Below are 20,327 nucleotides of genomic sequence, written 5' to 3'. Positions count from 1 at the left end.
AATTCTGAAGAGCAGTGTGAAGTATATTCTCATGACTATCCTCACCACATATTCATGACTAATTAAAGCACGGTGTATGTCATGGCAAACACCCTGATAGGTCTGCCAATTCTCTCTCTCATTAGCGGAATGCAAAGCTGTCATTACATACAATCAGGGCATCCGGGGTGGACGAATCATAGAGCTGAAGAAGACTGTGGATGAAGCTGTGAAGAATTGCCCAAGTGTCAAGCATGTCTTTGTGGCTCAAAGGACAGACAACACAGTCCACATGGGTGATCTCGATATCCCGCTTAATGAAGTACGTTGACATTATTTTAATCCAGGTATTTAATCCAGTGCTGGTTAGACTGCCCTGCCTTAAGGAGCTGGGTACTGTAGATACCCTGCTTGGTGTTTATGTATGAGGACCTCTGTTTTCACATAGCAGGCATTCCAGGTATTTTACAGGCGTTGGCTGTACTAGGAAATCATAATTATTAGGATGTGATCATAAATTGGGGCAACTTGTGCAGGCTACAGGAAATGCTCCCTATGGTGGATGGGTACTTTAGACAGCCAAACTTTGCATTACATCCCATGGTGGAACGCAATGCCTGGTATTTAGAAATTGCCCCCAATTTTTTCTTTCAGCAATGGTGTTCCAGAGGTTTCAGAATACCCCAAAACCATAACACCTATTGTTGCCCTGTTGTGTTCAGACATAGAATCATAGAAAATTAGGGCTTGAAGGGACCTCAGGAGGGCATCTAGTCCACTCCCCCTGCTCAAGACAGGCCCATCCCCAACTAGATCATCCACCCAAGGCTTTGTCTAGCTGGGTCTTAAAAACCTCCAAGGATGGAGATTCCACAACCTCTCTGGGTAGCCTGTTCCAGTGCTTTACTACCCTCCTGGTGAGAGAGTTTTTCCTGATATCTAACCCAAACTTCCCTTGCTGCAGCTTGAGACCTTTACTCCTTGTTCTGTCATCTGCCACCATTCAGAAAAGTCTAGCTTCATCCTCTTTGGAACCACCCTTAAAGGTAGTTGAAGGCTGCTATTAAATCTCCCCACTTCTCTTCTTCAGACTAAATAAGCCAGTTCCCTCAGGCTCTCCTCATAAATCATTTGCCCCAGCATCCTAACCATTTTTGTTGCCCTCGGTTGTTGACTCTCTCCAATTTGTCTACATCCTTTCTGCAGTGGGGGGCCCAAAACTAGATACAGTATTTCAGATGTAGTCTAACCAGTGCTGAATAGAAGGGAAGAATAATTTCCCTTGATTTGCTGGCAGTGCTCCTACTAATGTAGCACAGTATGCTGTTACCCTTCTTTGCAACAAGGGCACATTGTCAGCTCATATTCAGCTTATTGTCTGCTGTAACCCCCAGCTCCTTGTCTGTAGAGCTGCTGCTTAGTCAGTCGGTCCCCAGCTTGTACCAGTGCATGGGATTGTTCCATTCTAAGTGCAGGACTTTGCACTTGTCCTTACTGAACCTCATGAGATTTCTTTTGGTCCAATCCTTCAATTTGTCGAGGCCTTCTGAATCCTAGCCTTACCCTCCATTACATCTACTACTCCACCCAGCTTGGTGTCATCTGCAAACTTCCTGAGGGTGCGCTCTATCCCATCTTCCAGGTTTTTGATCAAGATACTGAACAAAACCTGGCCCAGGACTGACCCTGGGACACTCCACTTGATACTGGCTGCCAACTAGACATTGAGCCATTGATTACTACCCTTTGAGCCTGATGATCCAGCCAGTTTTCTATCCTCCTTACAGTCCATTTGTCCTACCCATACTTTCTTAACTTGGTTGCAAGAATTTGTGGGAGACCGTATCAAAAGTCTTGATAAAGTCAAGGTATATCACGTCTGCTGGTTTCCCCACATCCACAGAGCCAAGTCATGCCTGACCAACCTTATTGCCTTCTCTGATGACTGGCTCTGCGGATGACTTGCCCCTGGTGAATTCCTGCTGACTGTTCCTAATCACCTTTTTCTCCTCCAAGTGCTTAGAAATGGATTCCTTGAGGATCTACTCCATGATTTTTCCAGGGACTGAGGTGAGGCTGATCAGTCAGTAGTTTCTTTGATTTTCCTTCTTCCCTTTCTTAAAGATGGGCTGTATGTTTACCCTTTTCCACTTATCTGGGACCTCTCCCAATTGCCACAAGTTTTCAAAGATAATGGCCAGTGGCTCAACCCCCTCAGCACCCTTGGATGCATTGTGTCTGGCCCCATGGATTTATACACAGCCAACTTTTCTAAATAATTTCTAACCTGTTCTTTTGCCACTGTTGGCTGCTCACCTCCTCCCCAAACTGTGCTACCAGGTGCAGTAGTCTGGTGCTTGCCTGTGAATGAATGAAAAAAGCATTGAGTACTTCAGTATTTTCCACATCATCTGTCATTGGGTTGTCTTCCCCATTCAGTAAGGGACCCAGGATTTTCCTGATCTTCCTTTTGTTGTTTCATTTGTCCAAGTTTCCACTTGTTGTAAGCTTCCTTTTTGTGTTTTAGCTCACTGAACAGTTCCCTGCTAAGCCAAGCTGGTTGCCTGCCATACTTGTTCATCTTCCTGCGCATTGGGACAGTTCGTTTCTGCACCCTCAGTAAGGTTGCTTTAAAATAGAACCAGCTCTCCTGGACTCCTTTCCCCTTCAAACTGGCCTCCCAGGGGATCCTGCCCATCAGTTCCCTGAGTGAATAGAAGTCTGCTTTTCTGAAGTCCAAGGTCCTTATTCTGCTGCTCTCCTTCCTTCCTTCCCATGTGGTTCAGTCAAACTCAGTAAAATATTGTCTATGCTGTGAAACTGGACATTAATTTTGCAGAAGTAGACAAGACCCAAGAAAGGCTTGGTGTAATTATTCTTTTTTCCTGGGGAATGATTTTGTGGGACTATTTACAGCCTATATAGGCTGGTGGAGGAAGGATCACTCATTAAAATGTGCACCTGGGATCATATAGCTTGAGGCAGGGGTAATTGTGTCAGTTTACCAGTAGCAATAAATAAACAGCACTAGTTGCATTCAGTTCTGGAAACCATCATTTGGACATTAAAGATATTGAGGAGCTAAAACTCACTTTCCAAGTCAGTTGGTGTTCCAGTGAAGTAGGAGCAAACAACTGCTAGATGCTAACAGTACAATTTAGACAGGAAGAACTTGTTTTATTGGTTAGGTGTTGCCTTAATCCTTGAATAAACTGAAGCAGAGGTGGCTTCTGAAGTCTGCAGGTAACTTGAAACTGCATTTAAGAAATGTGAACCTTGAATCCTTGAATGCAGTTGTCTGGTGTTAACTCTTTCAGTGCTGATCAGTATAGCGGAAACATCCAGCTAATATATTTATCCCACAACCTAAAACTGCCTCAGGGTGCTGAAAGCCCTCACTCCCCCCTTCTTCATTGCCAGTGACTTCCAGCTTCATTCTGCAGTGGTGCAGTGATCTGTTTTAATACAAAAATCTGAGATACATTGAGAATGTGGAGACAGGATGAAAGAAGTTGAACTCTCTATTAAATAGCACAGGGATATTATGCTTTAACTCACTATTTTAATTGAACTGAAGCTACTACAGATTTGCTCGTCTTCTACACTTGATACCACTGGAGCCAGTGGGCCTTGCTGTAGACTTAGGAGCACATGGAACTTGGCCATGGTACCAAAACTCAGGCAAGTCAGTCTGACTATTCTGTGAAAACATGAATGCAGATGAGATCTCTAACTTGCCCAGGGTGTAAGACTTAGTTTTGATTTTACCCACTGTTACTATTTTAATATTTGTTAAATGTTCACAAACACTTGGAACTAAATGTAGGCTCTGAATAGTGGTTAATTGTAAGGCCAGATTACCCTATAGTGTTTCACAAGCACTCACAACTGATCACTGAGATGTCCTCAGATAAACACATAGTTCAGTGATTCTCAAATATTTTGCTGTCTTGAGTCTGATTAGTCATACATCTGTGGAACCATTGTGTGCCAGTTGTATGCCCATAGTTAAATGGGGCAATGACTTACCCTGCCTCTGCTACTCCACAGTAACTGTCCCTGTGCCCACAATTACTCCATGATGAGGGCTAGCCTGGAGGCTTGTCCTTGAGCAAAATATGGCTGAGTTAGGGGGGGTTAGCTCTCTCTGCAGCATAATTTCAGGCACTGGGACAGTTTCCAGAAAGCTGAGGCATTATAAGTCCCTGGTCCCTATTAATTGGGGGCATATGGAAGAATTGTGGGATTGGGGGAATTACGGGCCATAGGAGTCTTGTGACCCCACTCGTAACTGCCACGTCCCTACTTGGCATTACAACCCCTAGGTTGGGGACCATAAGCCTAAACAACTTGAGGGAAGTCTTTCTTCACCTAGAATAGCACAGTGTCTCAGGGAAGTAGGTTGCCTCTCTGTTTTTACAGACAGTTGTTGAATATTTGGAATATATCATGATTGCTACAGGCTTGTATACACCCAAGGAAGATGCTGGAGGTTGTCACCCAGGCTGGAAAATGTTTTCTGAGCAATAATTGTTTTTATGTCTGTCAAATTACTTGAGCCTTTAGGGCAGGGGTGAGTAAAATGGCAGATCTGGTTGGCAGCTGGACTCCATTTCCCAGCAGCTGCTGCCTGCATCACTGCATCCCATTAACATGGAGACCCCAAAGGAGCAGGGCTTTGACAGTGGGGGGGCCAGGCTTTCCACAGGGGGTAGCCCAAGGAGTGCTGGCAGGGTGGACAGCTGGGCTGGGAGCTGCTCTGGCATTGGGGCTTGGATTTTGTAGCAGTGACAGCATGGTCCAGAGCCAGACTAGAGCTGTGATCTGCTGCCTACATGTCCCACTGGGGCAGAGCCGCAATTCACTGCCTGCATACTCCCGCCCAGGGCATGCAGGCAGTGGATCGCAACTCTGCCCTGGATCCAGGCCCTCCTGCTACAGTTGCAATATCCCTGCTCCAGCCCTGAAGTAGCTCTCTGCCCAGCTGTCCACCCTGCCAGTGCTGCTTGGGCCAGTCTCTGTGGAAACCTGGGCCCCTCACTGTCATGGCTCTGCTCATTCTGGAGTCTTCATGGAAACTGGCTGCAGTGATATGGGCAGGGGGTGCTCGGAAATGGAGCCTGCCATGGGCTGAATCCAGCCCATGGGCTGGACTTTGCCCACCCCTGCCTTAAGGGGATGTCGTTCCACTGCGTGAAAGCTTTTGCATGAGTTGATACATCATATTAAGCTCTGGAGTTAGAGAAGCGTGCATTTCTTTGAACTGATGAACTGGTATTTTGAACTGATGTTTGGTATTTACAAAAATTGCAAGTGGATTTATAGTCAGAGTTAGGCTAACTTGCACGTGCCAGTTTGCTGGAGCCTTGTAGTCCTATGTTGCAGGCTGTTTGGAGCTGCCTATGCAAGTGGAAGGAAAGGAAGGCACGAATAAGAGAATCTCTGTTTGCAATAAGGAAATGGCATTTGACAATAGACTACAATTACTTGCTGGAGGATTACAGCAGTTTGTAAAGCTGGTGAGAAAACAAGCATGTACCAGTGCCACACTTCTGCTTCTTTCCTTTGGAATCAGTTGGATAGCAAAGTGGAAAGAGCAGGACAGGCACAAAAGGAACAGGCTTTAAGCCATGAGCCAGTAAAAGCAAAGTTATCATGTAAGCAAGTGAAGCTCCCACCCTGTTTCGAACAGGGTTCATACACACTGGATGTAGTCCTGATTGGTGCCCTTGCTAGATTTTGGTTTTATTAGTCATTTGAATAACAAAACATTTCATTCTAAACTGTCTCCCCAAAAACACCTGATCCTAATGTTTTTGTCACTGGTTGGCAGGATATGTTTGTCTCAGCTCTTAGGTCTCTGCACCCTTAAAAGAAGTTAATCTCTGTCTTTCATCCAGAATAAACTAAGCTTGATCCATCCACTGGCATGAATCAGTAATTATCTGCTTCACTTTCATGCAAGGTTCAAGTGTTAGATAACAAGATGACTCATTGAAACCTGTCAATAAAATCCTCCTCCACTAATTATTACTCTGCTTCCAATGCACTCTGAACACTGTGCTTAGCTGGTGGTTTATTCTTGAAGTGATATCTAAGAATTAGGTTGGCTCTCTCACATCTAATTTGCCAAAATCCATATAAACAAAACAGAGAGAGAAAGTGAACAAAGTCCAGGGTGTGGTTTAACTCAGAACAAGAAATCAATGACAAGGGGAGTGCCCCATAGTTCCAGAGAAGAAAGGAAATTAGGACATTCAAATCAGTTGAAAGGTTGGATCTTTTCATGGATATTGCTTATGTTGGATCTGGAACAAGCAGAGTACACATGGACCATCTAATGAGATCTCAAGCTGAATATTCCCTGATATTAAGTGGACTCTGAGCAGCATACTGTTCCAGTGGTGCCCAACCTTTTCACCCCATGGGCTGGATAAGCAGTGCCAGGATGGTCTGTGGGTTAGATCTGGCCTCTGGATCTGATCCAGGGCATGCTGCTGGTCCAGCTGCATGGGGCTGGCCTGGCTGGGGCTTAGGCATCCAGCTATGTGGCAACAGCCCAGCCAAGGCCCACTCCAGCCACATGGGGCTTGGAAATTTGGTGGCAGAGTAGTGGTAATGTGAATTGCCACCATTCCCCCACTGCTAAATTTCTGGTCCTGTAGGGAGCCTTATGGGCCAGATGACATGGGTCCATAGAACAGATCCAGCCCATGGGCTGGGGCTTGAGCGCCCCTGCTATATTCAATTTGTGCTCCAGGTTTGTGGAAGTACCATTTGTTCCTACTGTGGAACCATCCATTTTCAATTTCATTTTAAGGAAGGTGACTGGCAGCCTACAGGTTCCATTTACCAAGGGCCAAATTCTGTCCTCACCCTTCATAATACTGAGCAGGTAAGGCTGTTGCCATCCAGCCCTGGGATGTTAGTGCTGACTTCTCTGCTTGAACTTGGAAATTGGAGGGCTGACCCTAATGAAAGAGAAGAAGAAGCAGGGAATGAGTCTGCAGAAGCCTAAAACCCCTCCCCACTGCTTACTCATTTAACTTCTTGTCTGAATTTATGAATCAAGGAGGGCCATAAATTTGGTGATAACTTGAGTTAGTGCTGATCCAGCTACTTTCCCCAGTGAAGTCAGGGGGTGGGATAAAGCTAAGTCTCCATTCACTACCCACTTACTTGCTCCAGGGAGGGAGCAGACAGGCCAGTACCCCTGTGACTTCTGCCTGCCCATGCCCAAAGTCAGAGTTACTCACCTAGGGATTTAAGAGACCTCTGCAACCTGCTTGTTTCCTTGTACAAGTGAAAGGTCAGGCTAGACTCTGCCCCCTGGCCTTTGCAATGGCCTCTGTTGAGAGTTCTAACTCCAGAACTCCTTTGGCTTTTGGGAGAATGGAAATAAGAAGGTAGCCAGGTCTGCATTTGGAAAGGGAGGAATAAGGCATAAAGGATCATTCACTGCTCTCCATCTTTTCATTTACAACAAATACCAAACTTCATGGGCATGCCTGCATTCTGTTGGACTGCTAAGGAGCATTGCACTGAGACACTCCACTCTCCCTGGCCCTTTTACTTCTGCCCAGGGTGCAGCCCTGCGTGTATCTCATGCCAAGAATCTGCCATGTAAGTGCTTTTGGGTCTGTGCCCAAGGCATGCTTGGTCCTTTTCACAATCTCAGGCATGCTCATAGGAGCCACTCTAAAGGAAGCTGCCTGGCATTTTTTCAGCATGTAGTGCATGCAATGCAGGAGCAAGTGGGCATGACATATTTCTACTGTGCTGCTTCCTTGTGTAGTCTGATTTAGGTGGATCTGCTTTATACCCAGGCTGTCTAACTTCTAAGTGGCTGGTGACTGCATGTCATGCAAGCTGCAGTAGCAGGGGCCACATTAGTGCAAGTAGCAAGCCCTTAGGCCACAGCCTTCCCTCCCCCACCACAAGTTGTACTGATGCCATGAGCTGTGCCACCCCACACCATAGGATGGGAGCAGGAAGTGAAAGCTGCTGAAGGTGGGAGCTTAGAGTCCCTAGCTGCAGCAGAGAAAGAAAGGAATAGTGGCCATGTAGAAGCCTGGGGGGCTACATGCAACAGTGTAGGGACTTTGGCTGGATACCCACTGGATAGGGGCAATAATGACTTCCTGTTGCTGCTGTGATTGCAATTGTGATCATATGGCTGCTAGCAGCAGCTGCTTTCTGTTATTTATTATTTAAGGCAGTATGATGACACCTGATGCCTGCGCACCACCGGCACCACCTTTTCTATGGTACTGGTCACAGGTTAACCCCTTGTGGGCTGTGTGGCCTCCTGATTGCCAGTTGGACAGCCCTGCTCTGTACCTGATGTAACCAGAAAAGGGCCCACAGTCCTTTCTGCAGCCAGAAAATGGAAAATGACAGTGGGAAATCCCAAGTATGATTTAAAATTAAAATAGAACTGTCACTTAATGACCTTCCAGTTGCTACAAAGTGTGGCTTATGATGGGACTCACACTAGGGTTTTCTGTCAGACACTTTTATCCTCCCAAGGACTTGATTGTGTTTTTTCTTTAATACAGGTTTTGTTCATTTGTTATCTTCTGACACCTGGGTGTGAGAGATGCATGAGACTAAAGAACAGCTACAGCATCTATCCCCATGACCTTATAGGGAGTAAGTGTCCTGTGTACACAGGACCAGGTTCTATTCTCCCTATTAGGCAAGTAAGGATCCTAAGTGCAATTCTATTCCACCTTGTTTAAATCCTGAAAATACATGAATGGATTTAGTTTGGTAACACATGGTCTTTATACCTTTAAGACTAAGTCACAAAAAAGCGTCAAAAGGAGGAAGACCCACTCATCTTTTGCATTCACAGTTTTTCACGGGCTTGAGCAGGATGGAATAGAATCACATTTAAATGCCTCAGTCCTCTTACCTGCTTCTTGATGGAATAGAATCTGGCCCATGATGCCCCTGCAGCTTCTGTCAGTGCCCAGGGAAACAGACAGTGCATATCATCTGAGCAGCCACCTTGACTGCTCCTATGCTCTAGCATTTTCAATCCAATTCTCCTTGCTTTTTGCTAGTACAACTTCTGCCAAGTCTTTCTGGAGAAAGCCATGACACCAGTTGAAGACATGCCAGTTCTTTTATGCATAGCCCAGACACAGCTGAGTTTCACCAAAGGATTTGCTATGAGAGGTTAAAGGGCTTTTTGTGTTGTTTCTCTTTTCTTAGGAGATGGCCAGGGAGGCTCCTGTATGCATTCCTGAAAGTATGGAGAGTGAGGACATGCTCTTCATGCTTTATACCTCTGGAAGCACAGGAAAACCCAAGGGGATTGTTCATACCCAGGCTGGATATCTGCTGTATGCTGCTCTGACGCACAAGGTACCGCCACCGTGTTATCTCTGGCAAAAGAGTATTTGTGCTGTTTCAGCATGGGCATGGGGAAACATTTGTTTCTTTGATTAAGTCCATGGTGGTGCATTTGTCAATTGTTTGATGTGTTGCATGCAGTTGAGTTGAAAGGTGTGTGAAAGCATATTAATAATTAAATTGCCTCCATTTGCTGCCAGGAAGCATGCTGCCATGCAAATCAGCTCCCTGTGTTTGTAAGGAATCCAGATGATGCAGTGATTCCAGCTGGGTCTTTTCAATTCATTGTTACTCCTAAAGTGTCTTTTTGTGACACTTGTCTGCTGAAGGACAAAACTGTATAAGCACTAATTTTTTGCCTCTGCCACTGATATGCTGGGTGGCATTGGGCAGGTTCTTTAACTCCTTTTCTGCAGAAGCAAGATGGACCTTATAATACCTTCCCAGAGCAGGTGTTGTGTGGCATATGGTTGGCTGTGGGATGCAGAACCTTTGTGTTGTAGAATAATAAATGACTGTATAATGAAGGTTCTGTACCCACAGAGATAGCACAGTTCAAACACATTAATTTCTATAGCTAGCTACCCTCAAGGCAGTGATGCAATCAGCCTTATGGCCACCTATCTCTGACTTCCAAGTTCAAGATCAGTTGTCCAGCTACAGTTAGATTAACTAGAGGCAGTCTTTTATGTAAACTTTGAGGAGGGCTTAGAGGTCACATCTCTGGAGCCACAGCAAGATGCATTAACCACTCTGCCTCTGTGTCCTTACCCCTACTCATACTTATCTTTTCCAAGAGATTTGTGGTGTTCTCAGTCCAGAGGTAGCTGTTCAGAAAATTTGAGGATTAGCCTTTCAAGCTGCAGGACTGAAGTGTTTCACTTGCTCTCTGAGACATGTGGGAGTTGCATGTCAGCTCTTCTCAGATGGCAGCTATATGAGGCATAGGCTTTGATGGGTCTTCTTTCTGCTCAGTCCAGAAAGAAAGTTCTTGGCTTTGGTCTGTCACTACAATGTCCCGCTTGCTCCCCCTCTCCCTCTGCCTGCTCCCCTGGATCTGAGAATTTCCTGGAAAAAAAAAAAAAAAAATTCTGGCAGGGCATTGGCAGTGCCCTTGTCTCTCCTGGTTTTATCTGTGGCATTTAATTGTATGTTTTTGATGTTCTAGATTTTGTTCCTTGTTGGAGTACGTGAGGATTTGAAGTAACAATTTTGGGGAATCCTTGGGTTAAGAACTGCCTGTGAATGTGGTGGGCTGAAACTAATGCCCCAGGAGGCCCCTGTAGTCTTATGTTTCTATTTGTCTCTTTGGGTCATTTTGTCACTTATGCTTGCTGTGACAGGGGGCCATCTCACAGCTGGTCCAATTGTTGGCCCGCCTGCCTGTCTAGGGTAGTCTGCCCACTTGTCTCACCTTTGATGCAACTCTAAAGTAGTTGTTTATAAGGTGGGAGGCTGACCAATTAATGCTTGATGCCAAGGGCATAATACACAGCTCTGTACCATCCCTACAATGTGTCCCACATTTCACAGATGGCATCACTATGTGGCCCCCCACTGGGCCTCACTCTATACCTGCCTGATGTTCAGACCCCACCTGGATCCCTCTTCCTCAGCAGTCTATTCTCCACCCTCATTCTGGGCAGCAAAACTCCCTAAGCCCGTTTTTCTTGTGGCAGTGGCCCCCTCTGGGACCTTTGGCCTCACTGGCCCTGGCCTTGCCTCTAGGCCAGTCAGGACTCCTGGCCTCTATCTCTGGCTGTCCCTTGCAGTAGATGCTCTGGCCCTTTGACCTGTCTGGTCCTGGCCCCACCATGGGCCAGTCAAGGTTACTTTGGGTAGGTTATTGAGCCACTTGCCCTCAGTCTCCCATACAGGTCCGCCTTCTCGGGCCCCTCTAACCAGCTCACTTAATCACTAAGCCAGCCTGTGCACAGTCCTTCAGGCCTGCCCACGCGGACCCTACGCTACGTGGCCCACTCACTCTCACACACCTTGTCACTGTGGCCACTAGGCCTTATACCCCTTGGGCCTCAGGTGTCTGATGACATGCCTAGACCCACGAACGGTGCATGCCCCCAGCAGCTGGGGGGGCATGGCTGCGCTGGCAGCAGCAGGAGCACAGAGCTCCCACAGACTCCGCTGGAACTGTTGGGGGCAAGCACCAACCAAGGGTCGGCAACTAACCACAGGCAGCACCAGCAGCATTGGTGGCAGCCAGCGGCGATCGTGGACTGTCTGCAGACACTGCAGGTGATGTCAGCAGCAGGGTGGCAAGTGGTGACCACCTGCAGGCACCACTGACAGTGTTGGCAGCACCTTTTTGCAGGGGGTGCACCACCACACTCAGGGGATGCACATGCACCCACATGCACCCCCCCCACATATCATCCCTGCTTAGACCCCTCACCTGTCCTCTCTACAGGGTAACCCACCAGGTCATGGGGGCTGAGGTTATAAGGTGCCCCATACTCACCTTTCACTAGGGAGGCACAGGTGTGACATTTCCTGGAGACCACCCTGCCACAGGCAGCCCCACCATACCATCCTCACCATCAGGGTGTAGTTTTAGGTCACTCCCCAGGACCAGGAACCTCCTCCATCACCAGAGCTCCTACCCTGATCTCCAGATGTTCTGGGAGCAGCAGCTCCAGCTGGCCAGTGTTATTATAGTGGCATCCCTACAGCACCTGCTGGTTCTGCCCTGAGGGCCTGGGTTTATATTGAGGCTGCCCAGCCCCATCCTCCAATCCAGAAACCCTCTTGTGGTCATGTGACTGCCTTGTTGGGCCACACTGCACCTGCCAGCTACTCCACAGCCTGTTTAAGCCTCTTAAAGTGGCAGGCATCAAAGGTGCCCTGCCACGCTTGCCCTGTTCCATCTTTTTTGCTGGCTGAATTGAAGTAACCAATGCAACGGAGCATGTGTCAGTTCCTTTATACTGAGCTTTCAGCTTTTTACTGAGAATTCAAATTCTCTATGCATTTTTGCAGTATGTCTTTGACTACCAGCAAGGTGATATCTTTGGCTGTGTGGCTGATATCGGCTGGATCACAGGACACAGCTATGTTGTGTATGGACCACTCTGCAATGGGGCCACCTCTGTACTGTTTGAGAGCACGCCTACGTACCCTGACCCAGGTGAGGAGTAATGGCCAAAGCTTTACATAGGCACCTATGGGAACATTATAGGGCAGAAGGCAGTTTAGGAACTGATTGGGACTGACCTGGCTGCCTTAGTGGATGTGTCCTGCTCACTTTCCTATTGTCATGTGTGTAGTAGGCTAGCTGGCAAAGGCTTGCAGCAGACTACACACTCCAAACTGGAGGAGTCTGCAGGCTGATGGGGACTCAAGTCCGCTGCAGGCAGTCAGGAGTGATTGTAGGCTGCCTAAGAGAACTGGACCAGCTGCAGAGGATGATTAGCTAGAGATAGGAAGTTAAAGGATCATAGGGAGAGGAGCCATAGGTTGGAGATAGAGGGGGAGTTTGGCTTGTAGTGATGGCAGAACTGAGCCAAGGACTCTCCCAGGGTCTGGCAAAAGACCCAGGGATGCAATGCTGGAAACAGGAGTACCGTGAGGCCAGGAGGGGCAACTTATGTAGGAGGCAGAAGGAATACTGTACTTTGGTGTTGAGGGAGCAGCATGAAGTCAGTAGCACCCTCTTGGGGCCTGTGGAGAGGCCTCAGGACTGTGAGTTGTCCTGTACGGGCTGTGTTTAAGGGTGTTTTGAGTACTCCTTTTATGTTGATTCTTGTGCGGTCAGGGTGCCCAGGGATAAATGTACAGTATGACAAATGAGGTGCTTGGCTGAGTGTTAACCCGAAACCTGCCCTCAGGGCCTGAAGGCTGGTCTCTGCTTCCAGGTCCCCAGAGACGGTTGTCCAGGATGCTGACCTTCTTACTGAGCCCCTACTGGAAAAAACTGCAACTGGTGGTGCCAGTGACAGAGGTGCCTTGGGTGCGCCAAGGATGGTTCTGGCCCACATCACCTGTATTGGGGACCTCCTGGACTATGCCAAGCACGAGTGGGCAGTTCCCTTTGTGCTGGCCTGGTGCATGAAGCTGCCCACACTGTGTGCACCCTGCTGCCTATTCCAGGAGGTCAGGGCTGCCCTGCCTCCCGTTGCCCTTGCCTACATAGACCATATCCTGCACAAGGGCAGTCCCTGCCCCCCTGGTGTCCCCCAGTCCTCTGGAGCTTGTTGTGGGGCTCCTGCTTCGTCCAGCCCCATAGTGTTCCCCACCTCACCATCTTAGCAGGCTGGGGACACAAAGCTGGTCTGCTTTTGAACCACCCACCACTACCAGCTCTATACGCTCATGCTCCACACCATCCATCATCTTGTCCTCACATCCTGCCCAGACAACAAGTGGCGGGACACCCTGGGTAGGGGTGAGGGTCCCTGGGGACAATACTGTATTCCATCTGTATCCTGTGAGCCACTGGGGATCTCAGCTGGTGGCTCTCCACAGAGCCATCACCACGGGCATGTATCTGGCATGGTTCACAGACCCCCCCACCCCTCCGATACCTACCCCTTTTGTGAGCAGAGGGAGACCCTGGTACAAGCCTACGTGGAGCCTACCAGGGCAAGCCTACCCTGCACTGCCTTCTCCAGAACCTCCTGTTGAGGTTCTGGCTACACTTTTCCCCTCATCTGTTCATTTTTGCACTGCAGGTTTGTGGCCCCAGCAAGTCCTGGGACCTCCTGGTCAACATCCTCCTGGCCCTGGCCAAGCTAGTCATGTATCTTCCCAGGAAGGAGGCTCTGGCTGGGAGGCTTCCTGGAGACTGGGGGGCTTCTTTCCTTGCTCTATTTCATTCCCATCTCTGGGCAGAGTATCAGTGGGCAGTGTCCACTGGCTACTTGGACTTGTTTGGGGGCCATTGGGCACTGTCCGGTGTGCTCTGCTCAGTGTCCCCCCTTGACACACTAGTTATTACTCTTGACCTCCATTCCTGTCCTTGTTTTCATTATTATTTGTCCCAAGTCATCTGTAACACATTGTTAGTGGCCCCCAGTACTAAAGGGGGCTTATAATTTCTTTGGTGGGCCTGGCTCCATGACTTTTCCTGACATGTTAAAAGTCCTGTGCAGCCAGGTTGCTCGGGAATAAATGTACAAAGTGAGAGATTTAAGGTGACTGGTTAAGATAAGTATTAATCCCAAACCTGCTACAATGTGATTATTAAAAAAAGTATGTACTAAGGGTAATAAAGATGTCATCAGCATTGTACTCTAGATACTGCAAGTGGCTCCTGTACATTCTGTTGACATTCACGTTCAGCATTTGCAACAATAGCTTTGTTTTGTAAACAGCTTGATTAAAGGTGACTCTTGGGGATTTTGCAGGTCGTTACTGGGAAACCGTACAGAGGCTAAAAATTAATCAGTTTTATGGAGCACCGACTGCTATCCGTCTGCTGTTGAAATATGGTGATCAGTGGGTGAAGAAGTATGACCGATCGTCCTTAAAAACCCTGGGGTCAGGTGAGAACCACTGGAAACTTGTGTGAAAGGAATTGTAGAACCACAGCCTTGGCAGATAACAATGGAGGCAGCTCTGCTGAGATCAGTGAAGCCAGGATGGCTTAACCCAGCTGCAGTTTGGCTCAGAGTAGATGTTCTTTCACGCACCTGTCACTTATGGTGGTTTAGTTACTAAGTGAGAAGGAAAAGCACTTAAAACTAAGGCAGTTAATAACCCAGACTTATACCTTATCTCTGAGATTCCTTTAGCTAGAGTAGCATTCCTCAGAAAAAGATACCAGACAAATTCAGTGGCCTGAATAGCATAATTTAGAGCAATAGACATTCTCATGCTGGACCAACCTACGGGCTTTCTGCACCACTATGGCAAGGAGCCTGGCAAGGACAAGGATGAGGACACCCCTCCCACACTGCACTTATGTGCATGTATGGATGCATCCCAGACCCAGAAGTTCACCAAACAGACCACTGTGGATGCATGCCTATTGGTTGTTCTTAGGCTGACTGCAGGCTTGAGAGCAGGCACAGAGGGATAAGTTTGGAGTTGCCTGAGTGTTGTATTTCCAGATTTGGAGTGTGCCTTGAGATACAGGTGGGAGGGATGTGGGTGGGAGACACCCTTGCCTTTAGCGGCTGCTGCTGAGGTGTAGGCAAGGCCCAAATGACCCCCCCTGCATTATCACAGTTGTGGTTTTCTGAAGATCCTCAAGTTACCTTCAGTTACTTTTCTGTGCTGTTCCCCAGTCCAAGGAAAGAGTGGTGAACCTTCTAGCTGTGCTATTGTGTGTGCCCATTAGGCTTCTTTTCATGTCTCAGCCAATTATTAAGAAAAGTTAGTAGCTGCAGACCAGTTGCTATAATTATAAACCTGCTGTCATGCAGTCCACATTCAGGGGGTGTTGATGGGATAGTGCTCTGCATAAAGGTGCTTTCACCAGAATTCACTCCTTTTTCTTTGCTGTTTTGGCTTTAGTGGGAGAACCAATTAACCATGAAGCTTGGCAGTGGTTCCACAAAGTAGTGGGAGATAGCAAATGCACCCTTGTGGACACCTGGTGGCAAACAGGTAATCAGCATGATACTGGGGTTGGTGGCAAAGAAGGGACAGGAAAAATGATCATGGTTAGAAAATGGTTTGAAATGGTGGTGTGCAACTATTTGACCCGCAGGCCAGATGAGTGGCATAGGGCTGGTCCTTGGGCTGGATCCGCTGAGACTGATCCAGTGTGGGGTTGGTGCATTGGATCCAGCTGTGGGCCAGCCTAGCTCTGCACACTAGATCTGGTCATGGAGTGATCCCAGATGTGAAGCAATGCCACATACCAGAGCAATCTGCTTGTGGGGTTGCACCATCAAGCCTCCTCACAGGTATTTGGCAGTGGGGAAGCAGTGGCAGAGTTAATTGCCATGGCTGCCATTGCTCCCCTACCACCACATTTCTGGACCAGTGAGGAGCCATGCAGGCTGGATAACATAGCCCCATGGGCCAAATGCAGCATGTGGGCTGGAGGTTGAGCACCACTGGTTTAAAATGGTCTATTTCATTTGGAAACATTTTCATGAAAATATTTTGTCCAGGTTCTTGAATACGAGTTACTTTATTTGTTACTCTCTTGCATACTCTTTTGTGCTTGGGCTCTCAGGTCACAAAAGAATGATGCACCCATCTTTACTGTTCTTTACTGAAGGGCCTTCTGGAGATAGGGACCAGATCCTAGTCTACCAATTGGGTATCTAAGTAAACAGAAGCATCTAAGTGTGATTTTATTTTACTGTATTCAGGTCCTGAAAATCCATCTATCAGTGGTGTGACTGGGGCAGCTACCCTAGGTACCAACTTGGGGGAGAGGCAGGAGGTGGGGTGGGGGTGGGTAAAGCAGAAAAAAGGGTCATTGCTGCAGCCACAATCTCACCAGTCATGCAGCAGCAATCAGAAGTTGCTGAGGCCCTTGTGTGTGGCAGCTGCCCAAGGTACCCAGCTGCACACTTACACCTCTGCCATCAGTTCATCTACTTTTGTAACACACCATCATCTACCTTTTAAGACCGAATCACATAAAAGCAGTGAGGAAGGGAAGGACCCACCTTCCTCCCCTTTTTTGCATTAACTATTTTTTAGGGATTTGATCAGGGTGGAATAGAGTTATACTTAGGCTCTTAAGTACACTTATGTACCTAATAGGTGGAACAGGATCTTGCCTTGAGTGCTTCTCCAGGTCTGCCTTTTCTCCTGCTCTTGCCTGTCATATGACTAGAAGAATCAGAAAAAGGTCACTTTCTAGAGCTGAACCAGCAGCTTACCTGGAATAAGGAAGATCACATGAAAGCTGCTGGCTCTGTTTGTACTCCAGTGTATACTTTGTTCTGGGCTCTCCTTCCTGCCTGGCTTCCTGCTGTAGATTAAAGAAAGAGTATGTGTATTTTCACACTGCCTTCTTCCTCTCCTCTACCAGCAAGCACCCCTCCCATTTCCAGACTCTCCTACCCAGCGACTGAGCACCTCCCTCTTCTGCTGGAGGAGGCTAGCATGCTTACTTTATCATTGCTTCCAAACCCACCTCCATGTTTCCATACTGTGGGATCCATGCTCATTTTTCCTGCTTCCAGCCAGAACTCCCAGTATAACGTGCCTTTCCCTGCTTGTTTTGGCTTGGAGATCAGTGAGTGAGTCCCATGTAATCCAAGTTAGATTTTTAAACTCCACTTATATTTAGGTTAAAAAAAGAAAAAAAAGAAAGAAACTCTTCAGATGAAAAATTAATACTGCATGTTGTGTTATGAGACTAGTTTTTTTCCTCAGTCAAATTAAGATAAACAGTGCCTAGATGACTGGGAACTGTATTTCTTTCCTCTTGTCACATCTTTGATGCATGAGATTAAATTGGTAAGAAAATAAAACCTTCCAAAACAATGAATGATTACTGTATAGTGATGGGGACCAGAGAAAGTACCCTGTCCCCGTGTTATGACTTATGAACTTTCACTAGATTAGTTAGTGATGTATATTAATTGGCTCAGATTTCCAGATATATATCATTTAAAAAATAACTACAGCATTAAACCTAAAAATTGAATTGCAACTACTACTTTGCTATTACTAGACTGAATATTAGGCTGTAGGTAGTGGCAGTGAATTCATAAATGCTTGAGCAAGAATAGTCAGTTCTCTGAAGAGAGCATTTATTGAGCACAGCAATTTGCAACTTCAAGCACACAACAAAGAACAACAGAACTCTGCTTAAGCTAAGACAACCCAATAAGACATAGTAACTGTACACATAATTTAGCTTAATTTAAAATGTAACATAATAACCCAAAAAGACAACAGAAAGCCTTGCTTAGGTTTTATGTAATCCTGAGGGCAGAGGTATTCAGAAAGTCTTTCTGAGGGTTTTGCAGGTCTTGTTAGGTGATGAGGTGGAAATTCCACAGGCCTGGGAAATTCCACAGTCTTTGCCAGGTTTTCATAGGGCTCTGCCTCTTTCTCCCCCTTGGGTCCTTCGTGTATCCCATGTTTCATGACTATCATGCACTGTTCAATGTCTCTGTCTTTTGCCTCTTCTTAGGTATTCCAGTATTTTGCCCCTTACAAGTTTTACTTTGAAATACAAATTTAGCTCCCCTGCCTTCTTCCCCTCCCTTGCTACTTCAGGTCACGTACTTAACATCTGTCATGTAGCTACAGAATTAGTAAAGGGCCCACACTTGTGATGACTGCTATGTGTTTGCTAACACTGATTAACAGTTGCCAGGTTGATAGCCAGAGCCCACATTTCTTGGTGTGTATAAATTGCAATTTCCCATTTGGGAAATTTACTTCTGTTCCCAAGGTAAAGCTGTTTGTAAGTGGTTCTTGAATCACTAGACTGTGGTATTGAATAATGTTGAATAAGTAGGGGGTATTCAGAGGAACATACTATACTCCAGATGGGCCTTTTAGTGCTTGTTATCTTATTTATCCATCACATATATAGGATCTGCTCAAGCACTTGCTCCTGCTATCATTAAATCAATAGCAAACCTCTTTTCTTTCAGAACAGGGGTACTAATATCTGTCAGCCAGCTAGACAAATTGACCTTGCTTTGTGTTAACAAAGAGCAGGGACACGCAAAGACTGATGCTTTTCTCATTATTTGCATTGACTCATCATTTGCAAATAAGGCTTGACCCAAGTACATTATTGTGAATTTCTCCTTCAATTTATTCCATGGTACAACAAAAGGAGAGAAGAACATAACTGCTAATCAATCTCTTGATTAGTAATACTATTACAGTATTATTGTACCTCCTGTGATTAAGCCATAGGAAATGGACAGTGGGGCCAGAAAGCTCAGAAGGGTCTCTCTCTTGGAGCAGCTAATTAATGTTTCCCTTGGCATGGAAAGGACAGAAAGCAGGGTAGTCAGATATGGGAGTTCCTACAGAGAATAATGGTTTGAAACCAAAGGTGGGTTTCCTTGGGATGCCAGTTGCTAGGGGCCATAAAATGGCTGGAGGCTTCATTCCATATCAAGTTAGCTGCAGAGCCCTACCATCCGGTTTTTGAGCTCTTGGTGAGGGATATGGACAAGGGGGCCTACACTACAGGGTGTGCTTCTCATGAGGTATTCTGTAATAATGGTGATTGAGCTTCACAGAGTGCTTTTCATCCAGACCTCTCAAAGTGCTGCAAAAACAGCTCAGGAAATCAACCCTCCCAAAATCATCTGCTTGTGTCATCACTTCTGAACCCATTTGTGCAGCATGAAAGGAGTTGAATAGCACTGTCCAGGCAGCATTAGGGATGTGAAGGGATTCAGTAAAGGTGTAAATGCTACCTTCTTGCTGTCTGCATTTAGCACTGGCTGATATCTGTAGGGATTAATTTATCTACTGGGTGGCTATGTGAGCATGAACTATGATAGTTGTGGCCTGGATTCTAGGATAGGAGTATATAGGCCCAATAGATCAGCTATCTTTTTTTTATTCACAGGGTTTGGGACTAAGGTAAGGAATCTCCAGGTTTTAAATGTTGATGTGCATCCAGATTACAGTTGCTGCCCTGACAGGACACACACAGGCTGCTTCTTTCTTTCCTGCATGGTGACCCAGCTGCTGCAGCTGTTGGGCTAATCCTCAGGAAGGCCATGTTTCTACACTATTAAAGTTAGCAGGAATTTTACCATTGACAACTGATTGCAGCATTAATCCCTAAGTCCATTTTTTTGGTGTAATACCCTACAATGAGAGGAGTTGCTACCCACCTGAGGCCAGTTGCTCACCCATGCCTTGCTCTTTCCGCTCATCATCATTTCATATAGATAAATGTATGTTTATATGTAGCTTAGGAAGGCCAAGGGAGACAGATGTTTTGCATTGATATGCCAGCAAACCTTCTGTCTGTAGCTTTAGGTGCCATGCTTTTTAAAGGAGTTCTTGATATGCAGTGAAAAGCAAAATGGATGCTGAAATGTTTAGAAATTAGACTCTAGGAAGAAAGGTAAAGAGGG

At 46.6% G+C, this 20,327-nt stretch overlaps 1 protein-coding gene across 1 annotated transcript in view; it reads left to right on the top strand.

Moving 5' to 3' along the window:
• Positions 1 to 20,327, top strand: part of ACSS1 (acyl-CoA synthetase short chain family member 1) — a 74,009-nt gene that overhangs the window by 32,206 nt on the left and 21,476 nt on the right. The window contains exons 4-8 of the mRNA XM_059720263.1: positions 126 to 301; positions 9,199 to 9,351; positions 12,334 to 12,481; positions 14,700 to 14,837; positions 15,811 to 15,903. Of these exons, the coding sequence (XP_059576246.1) occupies positions 126 to 301; positions 9,199 to 9,351; positions 12,334 to 12,481; positions 14,700 to 14,837; positions 15,811 to 15,903 (708 nt within the window). The remainder of the gene's footprint in view (positions 1 to 125; positions 302 to 9,198; positions 9,352 to 12,333; positions 12,482 to 14,699; positions 14,838 to 15,810; positions 15,904 to 20,327) is intronic.

Source organism: Alligator mississippiensis, chromosome 1 (assembly GCF_030867095.1).
Source record: "Alligator mississippiensis isolate rAllMis1 chromosome 1, rAllMis1, whole genome shotgun sequence".
NCBI lineage: Eukaryota > Metazoa > Chordata > Crocodylia > Alligatoridae > Alligator > Alligator mississippiensis.
The sequence above is the reverse complement of the archived record's forward strand: the minus strand, read 5'-3'. Positions and strand labels throughout refer to the sequence as shown.